This window comes from Polypterus senegalus, chromosome 8, assembly GCF_016835505.1.
Source record: "Polypterus senegalus isolate Bchr_013 chromosome 8, ASM1683550v1, whole genome shotgun sequence".
Lineage (NCBI taxonomy): Eukaryota > Metazoa > Chordata > Cladistia > Polypteriformes > Polypteridae > Polypterus > Polypterus senegalus.
The window spans coordinates 44,429,435-44,443,340 of record NC_053161.1 but is presented as its reverse complement, the minus strand read 5'-3'; the positions used below and the strand labels follow the sequence as shown (position 1 = coordinate 44,443,340).

At 38.8% G+C, this 13,906-nt stretch overlaps 1 protein-coding gene across 1 annotated transcript in view; it reads right to left on the bottom strand.

The window, feature by feature from the left end:
* The window catches only part of LOC120533926 (guanine nucleotide-binding protein G(i) subunit alpha-1), a 92,962-nt gene extending 88,011 nt beyond the window's left edge, over nucleotides 1-4,951 (bottom strand). The window contains exon 1 of the mRNA XM_039761051.1: nucleotides 4,500-4,951. Within this exon, the coding sequence (XP_039616985.1) occupies nucleotides 4,500-4,617 (118 nt within the window). The 5' untranslated portion in view covers nucleotides 4,618-4,951. The remainder of the gene's footprint in view (nucleotides 1-4,499) is intronic.
* Between the last annotated feature and the right edge of the window lie 8,955 nt (nucleotides 4,952-13,906).

Genomic DNA, 13,906 nt, shown 5'->3' with positions numbered 1-13,906 from the left:
GGCAGTGGTCTTGAGCTGGTTGCTCAACGAATGTATGGCACTGACTGATCAGCTCCGGCATGCTGGCAAATTGCTCTGTCAAGCGTCTATAGCCAATTGTGGAGATCAATGAATGTACGTCACCGAATATACTCTGCCCCTGCGTGCTGACAAATTGCACTGAGACACAACTACAGCTTGTTACGGAGATCAATGAATGTACATCGGCACATATACTCTGCTTCGGCGTGCTTCCAAATTGCACTGGAAACCGACTAGCCGATTCCAGCAGTTTAAGGGTTAAGTGAATAGAATTTCAGTTATGTTTGTTAACGTGTTTGGAGCTACAGTAAACGAGTGAATAGGAGTAGCTGAGTCATCCTAGTTTTTTTCTTTCTTCTTTTTTCGTATAATATTTGAGCTGTCACACACGTGCGCATGGGAATCAGCTGAAGGGCCTAAACACTAGTAATTCTATGCCAGGCCAGGGGGTGGAAGAATGTACCGACTATCTCTCTCAGTCGCTTGCAGACCTTTTCCGGGAAATCCCGCCTGTTGCCGGCCCCAAGGATGACGTCACTTCCGGGCACAAGGACACCACTCCCAGTTCCGGTATAGATAACGTAATTTCCCTTCCAGCCCTTTAAAACTGCCATCTTGCCTCAGTACAGGCAGTTCTGTTCTGGACTCCGAACTAAGCACATCGTGCTATTTAAAACTACTTTTGCAGCCGATTCAATTATATAGGTGGCTGCCCAAAATCTTTATGTCTCCGACTCATTCTTATCACAGAGCTCATATAAATAGTAAACCACCTCTAACTAACGTTAGGTAACTTGTGTTTTGGGGTATATCAGTAATTAGATTGTTACATATTTTAGTCCGTTATTTTTTTTTTTTTATTTGGGCATAATATAGTACATGATGTGATAAACTACAACACTTTTCCTTCAGAGTGTAATGATTAAAACATCTTTCTCTGTCTGCAAAATCATTCTTGTGTATTCCTGCTACCTCTACTCCCTCAGAGTGTCTCTTCTCAGCAGCTGGGAACATTGTCTTAAAGAAGAGAGGCAGCCTCACACCAGAGCATGTCGAAATGCTCACATTTCAGCAAAGCAATCAGGAATATATTAACTGAATCTTTTATAAACTGTACATTATTGTTTTATTTTATTTGAATTGAAGCTTTATTTAAACCTTTGGATTTTAAGACACACCAGTGGCCATTTTTGGTTAAGTTAAATGCACTTTTTTTGTTTAAAAACTATGTGCATTTTAGTTTGTATTGTTTAATGTAGTTCTTTTATATTGTGATGGTCACACTAATATTAAACATCTGATTATTTTCAAATTCATATGTTTCACTGGTTATTTTGATTATTATTAATTTTGATTGTGTTAATGCAGAGACATCAGGGTGACATTCACAGGTGGACAGACGTGAGCAGATGAGGTAAGACATGCACTGGAGCCCAGAACAGGATGTGCAACCACAGGTCGTAGTCATCAAAATAATCAGGCTTGAAATAATCGTGACTAATCGAAAAAAAAAAATTGAATGATTAGTCGACTACCAAAATAATCATTAGTTGCAGCCCTATTAAATAACCTATTCATGTGTTATGAATCTCCATGTAGACACCCTTCAACTAAACTGTAAGCCACATTTATCCCCCTATTGGACATTTAAAATAATCTTGACTTAGTCGAAATTAAAGCTATAGCAGGAAGACTTGTGTCTTTCCATAATTTTTCCAGTTGCTCACTTGTAGCAGTCATGTTAATCAATATTGAAAATGTGTCCTCACTGTCCTCAGAAAAAAAAAAGAAATTTAAAATGATGATCTAGAGCCGATTGCTTGAGGACAGTGGCAATGAATGAATGGAACATGAAAGAAAAAAGAAATGGCCATCGTGACTGATAATGCTGCTATTATAGAGCTACTTCAAGTCGCTTTGCGCACATACTCACTTTGGTATTGCATGCTGCTCTGAAAATTCTAACAATTGCTGGGTAAGGCGTGTTACAAACTTTTTCCATAGTAGCAGTACAGCTAGCCACATGCTTAAAGAGAAACAACATTTATTGGACTTGCCAACACAAAAACATGTGACTGATGCGGTCATGCAATGGAACAGCACTTTGGAAATACAAGAAAGGTTTTTTGGAACAACAGCAAGTCATCTCAGCAAATCTGCAAATAGGGATCGAGGTTGCTCCTGGTGTGAATGGCATTCAGCACACTTGTGTACAATACATTCACGACAGACGCACAGTCGTTTTTAATGTGCGATTGTCAAAAATCTGCTGCCCTGGATGTTCAGCTGTCCACACATCTGATTTAAGTGTCGAAGATGGCCAATTTTAGTTAAAGAGAACATACCATTTTATGCAATAGTAAAGTGCTTTTTTCCCCCCATAGAAAGCCTTAAAAGGTACATTGGCAACATCTACTGGATCGGGCACCAAAAACAAAGATAAGAAAAAATTTACATATAGTAATTGAGCAGGACAGAGAGTCACAAGATCAATCTTGAGACTTTATGAATTGATAACAAATCGTTTTTACCCAGGCCTAGGCAGTGCCTCAAAATTTTCCATCTATCTAGCTAACATACACAAACAGTATATACAGATAAAATCTGTATAAATAGTGTAAACAGTTCTTTAGATGTGGCAAACTAAGTTTTGTTGCGAGTTTAAATATTTTTTAATGATGGTACCTTACAGCTAAAGATGAACAACTGAGGATGCAAACTACTATAGAAACGTTAAATTACATACTGATAAGGATGCTATGTTTTCAATTTTACCTGTTCATGTATATTTACTTTGTTTTAAATGAAATTTGAGCCTTGATACAACCTCATTTTGTTGTTCATTCTTGTGTATTTTAATTGAAAAATCATCCAACACAATTATTTACTGTATACAGTTATTTTTTTATGAGAAAAACCAAACTTTTTAATGTGATAATAATGTTTGCCCTCATTGCCAAACTCTAGGTACAATCAGTCACTGGTGAACCAAAGAGGCTTAACATCAATCACTTAACACGGGGGCTGGGGTTGGGGGCGAGAAGGATGTAAAAAACGTGTGCACAAACACTTAAAACACAAACAGGAACAGCCACGTAAAAGTGTAAAATAAAAGGATTAGGAAATCCCTAAACACACCAGTTTTCTAGAGAGAATTCCAATGCTAAAAAAACATGTATGCGTCATCATAAACAACAAAAACTGGAAATATCCTCAGTAAAGAAAATGCGTATATTATGGCATGTCAACCATTACCAATAAAACAGGGCAACGCTGCAGTTTAAAATAGTCTTCTGTCACACGATTTAAAAGTGAAGAAGCGCCAGAAAAAGTACTGTTCCTCTTTAAAGTTGTAGATATTGCATTTCACAAAGAAATAACCCACACCTCCCCTCTAACTGCCAGCACAGACCAGACAACTGTGTCAACATACAGTTTGTTTACGAAAACACAAAAGGAGTAGAACTTCATGGAATGCGACTACATCGTTTTCATAAGGTGCTGTGTGCAAATAAACACTACATCTAGGATACACTGACGGTAATTTACAGCAGGGTTTATTTGTCCGATGACGATACTGGGGCATCAGAATAAGAAAATGTGTTGTTAATAATCTGACACCTGAAATACAATACCTAAAGAATCCTCGTTTTAAACGCTGTAATTCCTAATTGTGCAGAGTTTTACTGAACTTCCGAGTATACAACTTGTACACTGAATCTAAAACCAAATTCAGAAAAACTCCACTTCTTGACAACGAACAAACCGGGAAGAATTTAATAAGACTATGTGCTTGCGTTTCGAATAAAAACGAGTCAAGTAAGAAGAGGTAGCTAATGAAATACCCAGAATGCATTCAATACGCTAACGAATACCGCGGCGAAAGTTTCCACAGGCGTAAAGTAAACCACAATCAGCCCAAATGGCCAAGTTTTGCAAGTGAGGAGAGATTACTGGATTGCTCACCAAAGCAAACACTTAACACAACGTGTCTGTGTACACTAACAAAGGAACATTTGGGCCTCTAGGTTTTCAAGCCCACTCTCATTTCTCAATCCTTGCCTAGACCGACTCCTGAGTGTAGCAGTACAAACTGAAAAAATAACCTTTTAAAATCATTAATCCGCAATTCGTTTTACATGTGTTTCTTTTAATACGGGACAACTGAGGCAGTACACACTTTGAGTTTTTTTGCAGGAATGCGTTTCCACCAGACAGACTGACAACAGCACCACGCACCGATGACGGATCTCCGTTTGAATACACTCAAACAACACCCACCAAAAGCTGATCGACACTGCTTTTGTTTTAGACATCACAATCTTCATTCGCCACTGCATTGAACACTCTTTAAGCTAAACAAGATATCCATGTGTTGCATATAAAACAGCACATTCATCGAGGAGAGAGCACATAAAGGCGTAGCCGCAGTCTTCAGTGCAACGCGGACTGAAAAAAAGTTTTGATGGCATCCTTACCAAGTAGCAGCAGTTTCACCTCTCTGGCCGCTTTTTCTCCGTCATCTCGTAAATTTCTGTCGATCATTTTACTGCGTTCCACCGCCGCCTTGTCCTCCGTACTAAGTGTGCAGCCCATCGTTAATTATAAAGGATCCTCTTAGCAGTTAAACAAGATGCAATCCAAACCTTACTGTATTAGCATGCGAAAAACGGTAGAATGGAAAACACACCCAGACAGCAAAACCAAAAATCTTCTAAAAATTACTTATCCCACAAAGTAAAAGAAATACGACCGTCGTTAAAGGACACTAGAAACCGCTCTTCTCTTCGTTTCTCCAGTCTCCTTTTCGTTGGATTTAAAAAAACAATAAATTATTAATTTTTTTGAGACGGGAAAAGGCATTCACACCAGTTTCCCTCGAAGCAAGCTCGCCTCTCTCCTCTTCTCGGAGTAATTGCTTCGCAGCTTCCTGTTCAGAAACACCACGCATGCGCAAAGTCGCCTCTGTCTGCCACCGCCTGCTTTTGCACTGCAGCGCTCGCGACCGTTCGCGTAACATTTGTTACCGAAAAAGGCGGGCGGTGTCTTTGGTAGGAAGCTGGAGCTTTGCGGCGTGTTTTAATCGACTGATTGATTAAATCAGGGCCAGAGCCGTATAAGAGGATTTACATCGATTATCTCATGATTCCTAGGACTGAAAGAAGTTCTATTATTTAAATCATTTTAAATATATAAACAAGCATAGCTGAGCTTTCGCTGTCAGCTTGGCCTTCTTGATTCGTTTGAAAGATAACATTTTTATAAATGGCTTGTCTGTGCCTCGTTTTCTGATTAAAACTAATACTACGGGGTAAAAATGACATAGTTGAAAAAGGGAGTCCAGGCGTGACATACACGTCACACTGCAGATAGTTTTGTGTGGGGCTTAAATCCGAGTGTTTTGTTTCAGCCCAAATGAAAAAAAAGTTATAATAGTAAATTTCCAGAAAGCTTAATCCTGATCAGGGTCGCGGAGAGCGTATCCCAGCCAGCACTGGGCACAAGACAGGAACAATCCCTGGACAGGGTGCCAGTCCATTACAGGGTGAACACACAAACACACACGCATACCACCACAACTAGGAGCCAATTGCCAATGCACATAACCTGCATATCCATGGACTGTGGGAGGAAACCCATGCAGACACAGAGAAAACATACAAAGTCCACACAAGGAGGACCCAAGATGCAAATCCCGATGTTCTTACTGCAAGGGGTTCCAATGTTACAGTAGTTTAAGCTGTTATTTGTGAAATACCAACAAATTTTCCTTTTTTATTTAAAAAATATGAAAGTAATTATTTTAATAAGTTTGATTATGGATTTATATTTTATGTACTGTATCTGTATTTACATTTCTTTCTTTACATGGACATCTGTGCCCTCTTCAAATATGAAATATTTAAAATAGCCTTATGCAAATAGTGTTGAATAAGAATTTATTGAATATATGCAGATAGTTGCATAAGTCACTAACTCCAGGAAAAGCAATAACAATGGTGAGCAAACTATAAAGCCACATTTATGAAAGTAATTCAGTATTAACAACAATACAAATTTCTATAGCACATTTGGATGCACAGGATGTAGCTCAAAGTGCTTTACAAGATCCATCCATCCATCCATCCACCAATCCTGGGCAGGGTGTCAACCCACCGCAGACTTTACAAGATGTCAAAGAGAAATAGTTACAATGTAAAGCAAATTATAATTAGGTAGGAATTTTAACAAATCAATAACAATACAATACACACATAATTTAAATCTATAATTAATAGAGAAGTAGATTCCATATATAGAATTGCTTTTTTAAGCCTCTTAAAATCATTCCAATAATAAAGTTATATGGACAAGAGAATAGATAAAAAAATTTGATACATATGCCTGTAATCCAGAAATTGCATCCTGTGTGAAATACTGTACCCTGCAGTTAAGCTAACAGCGCAGTGAAATGAATTGCAATAATTCTCCTTAAAGACAAATTGTTCTGTAAAAAATAAAATAACTGCCTCAGTTAGACACAATTACAAGCACAATATATATGATTAATTATGATTTATTTTGTTATGTCACTAGAATTGCCTTTATTTGCAGATGACTTATATTATTTCCTTTGCTGTGTGTTATCTGAAGAAATGTATGTCAAACAAGGTATTCAAAACTCTGTGAAACAACTACAAGTATACCCAGAGTTATAGTACAGAGAAAATGAGATTGTCACTGTAATGTTATTTTTCTACCAGCACCTACAGTAGGTAGAATCACATAGTTAGAACTTTATTTGCCCTCTGGGGGAAATATGGCCTTTTACAGAAGCTCAATAAATAAATAATAAGTAACTATATTATGAAAAAACAACAATCTCCTCTCTATCCTTCTTCCTCTTCTTCTTCTTCTTTTGGTTGCTCCCGTTAAGGGTAGGCATAGCGGATCATCTTTTTCCATATTTCCTGTCCTCTGCATCTTGCTTCATTACATCCACCACCTTCATGTCCTCTTTCACTACATCCACAAACCTTCTCTTAGGTATTTCTCTTTTCCTCTTACCTGACAGATCCATCCTTCACATCCTTCTCCGAATATTCCCAGCATCGCTGTTCAGCACATGTCCAAACCAACAGAATCTTGCCTGTTTAACTTTGTCTCCCAACCGTCCATCCTGAGCTGACCCTCTAATATACTGTCCGTTCTTTTCACACCCAATGCAGATCTTAACATCTTTAACTCTATTACCTCCAGTTCTGTCTCCTGTTTTTGGCCAGTGCCACAGTCTCCAACCTATATAACATAGCTAGTCTCACTACCGTCTTGTTGACCTTCCCTTTCACTTTTGCTGGTACCCGTCTGTCACAAATCACTGCTGACATTCTTCTCCTTCCATTTCACCCTGCTTACACTCTCTTCCTCACATCTCTTCCACACTCCCCATTACTCTGTGCTGTTGATTCCAAGTATTTATAATCACTCACCTTCGCCAGCTCTACTCCCTTCATCCTCACCATTCCTCTGACCTCCCACTCATTCACATGCATGTATTCTGTTTTGTTCCTACTGACATTCATCCTGTCCTCACTAGAGCATATCTCCAACTGTCCAGGCTCTCCTCCACCTGCTCCCTACTCTTGCTACAATCACAATGTCATCCACAAACATCATAGTCCAGTGGGACTCCTGTCTAATCTCCTCTGTCAACCTGTCCATCGCAATTGCAAATAGAAAAGGATTCAGAACTGATCCTTGATATAATCACACCTCTAACTTGAATGCATCTGTCACTCTTACCACAGACCTCACCACTGTCACACTTCCCTCGTACATATCCTGTTCTACTCTTACATACTTCTCTGCCACTCCTGACTCCCTCATACCGTACCACAATTCCTCTCTAGGTACCCTGTCATATGCTTTCTCAAGTAAACAAAGACACAATGCAATTCCTTCTGACCTTCTCTATACTTCTCCATCAACACCCTCAGAGTAAACATCGTATCTGTAATGCTCTTTCCAGGCATGAAACCACATTGCTGCTCACTAATCATCATCTCCTTTTTTAACTAAGCTTCCACTTGGTCTTTCCCATAACTTCATGCTGTGGCTCATCAATTTTATCCTTATGTAGTTACTACAGTTCTGCACATCTCTGTTATTCTTAAAATCAGCAGCAGTACACTTCTTCTCCTCTCCTCAGGCATCCTCTCACCTTCCAAGACTGCATTAACCAATCTGGTCAAAAACTCCACTGTCATCTCTCCTAAACACCTCTATGTCTCCACAGGTATGTATCATCTGGACCAACAGCCTTTCCATTCTTCATCCTTTTCATAGCTGTCCTTAATTCCATCCATCCATCCATTTTCTAACCCGCTGAATCCGAATACAGGGTCACGGGGGTCTGCCGGAGCCAATCCCAGCCAACACAGGGCACAAGGCAGGAACCAATCCTGGGCAGGGTGCCAACCCACCGCAGGACACACACAAACACACCCACACACCAAGCACACACTAGGGCCAATGTAGAATCGCCAATCCACCTAACCTGCATGTCTTTGGATTGTGGGAGGAAACCGGAGCACCCGGAGGAAACCCACACAGAGAACATGCAAACTCCACGCAGGGAGGACCCGGGAAGCGAACCCGGGTCTCCTAACTGCGAGGCAGCAGCGCTACCACTGCGCCACCGTGCCGCCCCCTGTCCTTAATTCCTCTTTGCTAATCTGTTGTTCTTCCTGATTCACTATCTCCCCATCATCCAACCTTCTCTCTCATTCTCTTCATTCATTGGCCTCTCAAAGTACTCTTTCCATCTTCTCCACACGCTCTCCTCACTTGTAAGTACGTTTCTATCTTTATCCTTTATCATCCTAACCTGCTGCACATCTTTCTCAACTTGGTCCCTCTGACTAACCAATCGGTGCAGGTCCTTTTCTCCTTCCTTAGTGTCCAACCTCTCATACAACTCTTTTCTTTTCTTTTCTTTAGCCTTTTTCATCTCTGTCTTCATCTTAATCTTATCTCTTTGTACTCCTGTCTACTTTCTGCATTTCTGTCACTCGCTCACTTCTTCTTCCATAACCTCTTCCTCTGTATAAAGTACAATTCTGTAGTTCCCCATTCCATCACCAGGTTTCCTTATCCTCCTTCCTCTGTCCAGATGTCACACCAAGCACCCTTCTAGCTATCACCTATACTATGTCTTATTTAGTTACCCAGCTATATGATAACTCTTCACTGCCACCCAGTGTTTGTCTTACCTTCTCCCTGAACTCAACCTTATGGTCTTCCTTTCTCAACTTCCACCATATGATCCTTGGGTCTGTCCTCACTCTCCTCTTCTTTTTATCCAACATCATTCTACAGACCACCTTCCTATGCTGCCTATGTACACTTTCCCCTGCCACCACTTTGTAGTCTCCAGTCTACTTCAGACTCACCCACCTGCATAGGATTTAATCTACCTGTGTGCATCTTCCTCCACTCTTGTCCATCACCCTGTGTTTCTCCCTCTTCTTGAAATACATATTCACCACAGCCGTGTCTATCCTCTTCACAAAATCCACTACCATCTGACCTTCTGCATTCCTCTCATTGTCAGCACACCTAGCCATCACCTCCTCATCTTCTCTGTTCTGTTCACCAACATGTCGATTTAAATCTGCTCCAATCACCACTTTCTCTTCCTTGGGTACACTCTCCACCACTTCATCCAGCTCACACCAAAAATCTTCGTTCTCATCCATTGCACACCAATTTATGAGGCATATGCACAAACAACATTCACTATCACACCTTCAGTTTCCAGCTTCATAATCATCACTCTGTCTGACATTCTTTTCACCTACAAAACACTCTTGACATACTGTTCCTTCAGGATAATCCCTACCTCATTTCTCCTCCCTTCCACACCATGGTAGAACAATTTGAACCCACCTCCAATACACCTGGCCTTACTTCTCTTCCATCTCGTCTGTTGCACACACAATATATCAACCTTCCTTCTTTCCATCATATCTGCTAAATCTCTTCTCCTCTTACCAGTCATTCTTCCAACATTCAAAGTTCTTACTCTCATTTCCACTCTCCTTACATTCCTCTTATCCCCCTGCCTCTGGACACGCCCTTCCCCTCTTCTTCTCCTTTCTCAGCCAACAGTAACCAAATTTCCGTCAGCAATCTGTTTGCTAACAGTACTGATGGCAGCCATTGTTAACCTGGGCCTCGACAGATCCGTTATGGAAATCTGTATTGTTGTCCACATATTGATCTGGCAAAATTTTACACCAGATGACGTTCCTGACATAACCCTCCCCATTTATCTGGGCTTGGGACTGGCACGAAGAAACACACTGGTCTGAGGATCCCCTTTGGCTGGGTTAACAATCCCCTCTGAAATACACACTAGAATTACAAAAATGAAAGAAAACTTAAAAGAAAGAACAATTCTGCTTTGGCACAGTCATAGTGCTGGCATATTGTCCTTGGTATTATGGAGTCCCAGTAGTGGTTCTTTTGACACCCCTGCTGAATAATGTGATGGCTGAAAGTATACATTGTCATTGAGTTTGAAAGAATTTGTGCAGCATTGTTTTTAATGGAATTCAGTTGTTTTCTTTCTCTCCTTTGCTACTTCCTCCAGAGGGCCGAAAGTGTGTCCCAAAACTGAGCCTGCTCTTTTAATTAACTTGTTAATTAGGTGGGCCTTTCTTGAAGTGATGTTACTGGCCCAGCACACCACAGCATGGAAAATCACACTGGCCATCACTAAGTTGTAAAATATGTAAATGAGTTCAAGACCCACTTTAAAGGAGCTCAGACTCCTAAGGAAAAGTGTCTCCTTTGCCTTTTCTTATATAGATCATCTGTCATTGATGTGGACCCACAAGTACTTGAAGCAAAGCACCACATCCACTCCCTAAATAGTGACCAGACATTTTGTCTCTTCGGTACTGTAAAAGTCAGTAATCAGTTCCTTGGTTTCTCTTGATGTTAAGATAGAGATAGCAGAATAAGCCTGACTGCCAGGTTCCATATGTTTTTCAAGTATACATTTTAAAGGGGGCATTAGTTGTATACAGACAACTTATTGGTTTATATGTCATTGTCACACAAAAAGAGTACATTGAAATTCCTGTTTGCATGTACCTCAAACATTAATGATGAATATTTATATACTTACTGTATCTACATTATAGATGTGGAGGAAATTACTGCTAGATCCAATTGTATTTTGATCTCTTTCCTTAGTTTATGAATCGTATTTAGCCTTCTGTAATCATATATGCCAAGCTTCATTATAGATGGAAGATTCAAAATCACATTACACACTAACACACTTTGTATAAGGTGGTCCAGATCTAATTATGCAATTTTCATTACGCTATAACTTATTAAGTTTATTGCATAGAAAAGCACCTGATAAATCCCAGACCATCGAGAAGTGTGCAAACTGACAACATGAAGAATCGTCTTCGCGCCAAACTGGAATTGTCCCCGCATAAATCAAAGTCATCCTGACGCTCTGGATCTGCATAATTAGATCTGGACCACCCTGTACTTTGGTATTATGACTAAATTATTTTTCTTTATATCTTAAAAATTACTCAAAACTGATTATACAATATATTGTACAGCCCATTTGACTAGCTGCTCTGTTTTCAATAGATTACATTGTTAAGACAATTTTTACTGATACAGTGTAACCAGCTATATTTTCTGACTTGTTGGTTTCTGCCATACCCTGACTTAATTTTGGGTCACTATAATACTATATATTATAATATATTAAATGGACTAATTTCTAGTTTAAGCTAAATACAACTTTTACCAGTAATAAAATATTATGGAAGCATAATAGCCACTCTCCAAGAAGTTCTAATTAAGCAACAGTAAGCCTTAAACTACATAGGGAGTGGGGAAAACAGACAATAAGTAAGTTGCATTATGTTTCATTACTGTTCACATTTGTCAAATAGAGATATTTACACTGTATGTCACATTTTATTTGGTTCCGAAGAGTGTCACCATATTGCATGCTGATCAGAAAAACAAGCAAGAATTTCAGTATATTCTACTACTGCTACTACTATTAGAACTACTTTGTCTTCAGTATGCCAGAACATTTTACCAAAACATCAGTGTTGCAGAAAATAAATAGTGTTATAGTAATCAGAGAAGGTTTTTCAAAATGACCAGTGGGTAAAATGAACTTGTTATCTGCAGGATGACATTGGGGTTTAAGCAGTCAGTGACCACAATATCATCCAGGCAGAATTACCACATGTTCAGTAATAACCAATTAAGCAGAGAAATTTCATCAGAGAAAAAAAAACTTGGAAAGAATTGTCACCTGGTTTCCATTAGAAAAAGTGGTGAAATACTGTATAAGATGGTCCCAAAGCATTTTACAGATACCCTACTGAAGAGTAACACAATATCATATATCAAAAGAGTTTGAGCATCAGGAATTTATGTGATCTGTTTAGATGAGACATCCTCCTTTTAGCCATTAGACCACAGTACTAAACTGTGCAAAAATTAGCATAGCCAGCTGTAGGTGGAGATTATCATGTGGTGTTTTATATTTTCATAGTCTTTTAGTCAGAGTAAAAGTTTGTTGAAGTGCCTTGGGCATGGCTTTGGTACATCTGTTGCTTGGCTCCCATTCAGCCTACAGTATATGTGCCTAAATGTTTCGGTTCCACCTTACAATCTGCTTTTCTTGCTTCAACTTGTGATTTCATTTCAACTATTGACTTTACTTCTGGCATTAATTATCTTTTAAAAAAGAAGCATATAATATATAGTGTAATACAGGGTGTGTACAGTTAGGGGCAATATTTGAAACATAACATGTTTTTACAAGTTCAATTCGTTGGGATCATATTTCATTTTACTGTAGAACATATACCATATTTTACCAACTGTCAGTTGCACCTTTTCTGTAAACACAACCCAAGATAACAAAACTAGTGGTTTTAAAAAAATACATTTTGTTCTTTTGTAATGTCATACCATATGTTGTATATTTTTGTATATGCTGTAGTTATAAATAAACTGTTATAGTTCATTATTTTAATTAAACATTAATATGACTGCTAATATGCATTTTTCAGGATGAAAGAATCTAAATAGAAAAATGAATGCTGTATGGATACCAAACAAACTAAAGGGGCACAAAGATCTGTAAATGCTTTACATCTTATTTTACTCTGTGTTTAGGAAGTGACCAGAATTACATTGCATAAGACATACTCTACTGGGGAAACAAGATCTTCCTACAAGCTAAGCTAGCCCAGGAAAATCAGAGAAAAAGTGAAAGGATTGTCCCTTACAGTCATGTGGTTGCAAGAAAAAAACATAATAGGGCATAATAAAAGAGGGGAAGTTCAGCAGAAATCACCAGAAAGAATGAACCACTTATTAAGAGACTGCCAGTATATTATATCCACATAAATAATATACTGTATATTCTGTACACAGCTAGCAAGGATGCACACTGTATAATTAGACACATTCTATCATATCTCTATAGGACATTGGTTTCTTAAAGAGAACTCACTCTTATAACTGAAGAAAGCATTTGCTTAGTTATAACCATTATCACAGACAAAAACAAATCCAGAAGGAATTCAAATCTTGCTCCATAGTCATGTTTCTTGGTTCACAGAATGCTTCCTACAGGTTATGCTTCTTATACATTATTTTCAAAAATAAATGAGTATAACATGACTTGATTTAGTTCAAAGTTGCAGAGGGCAGGAGAAAGGTATACATCAGCCTGGATGTGACACCAGGGTATTGTAAGACCAATTCATATTCATACCCACAACCACATCACATTAATTAAGTATTACCAATTATCATTGAAATAACCTATTTGGGATGTGAA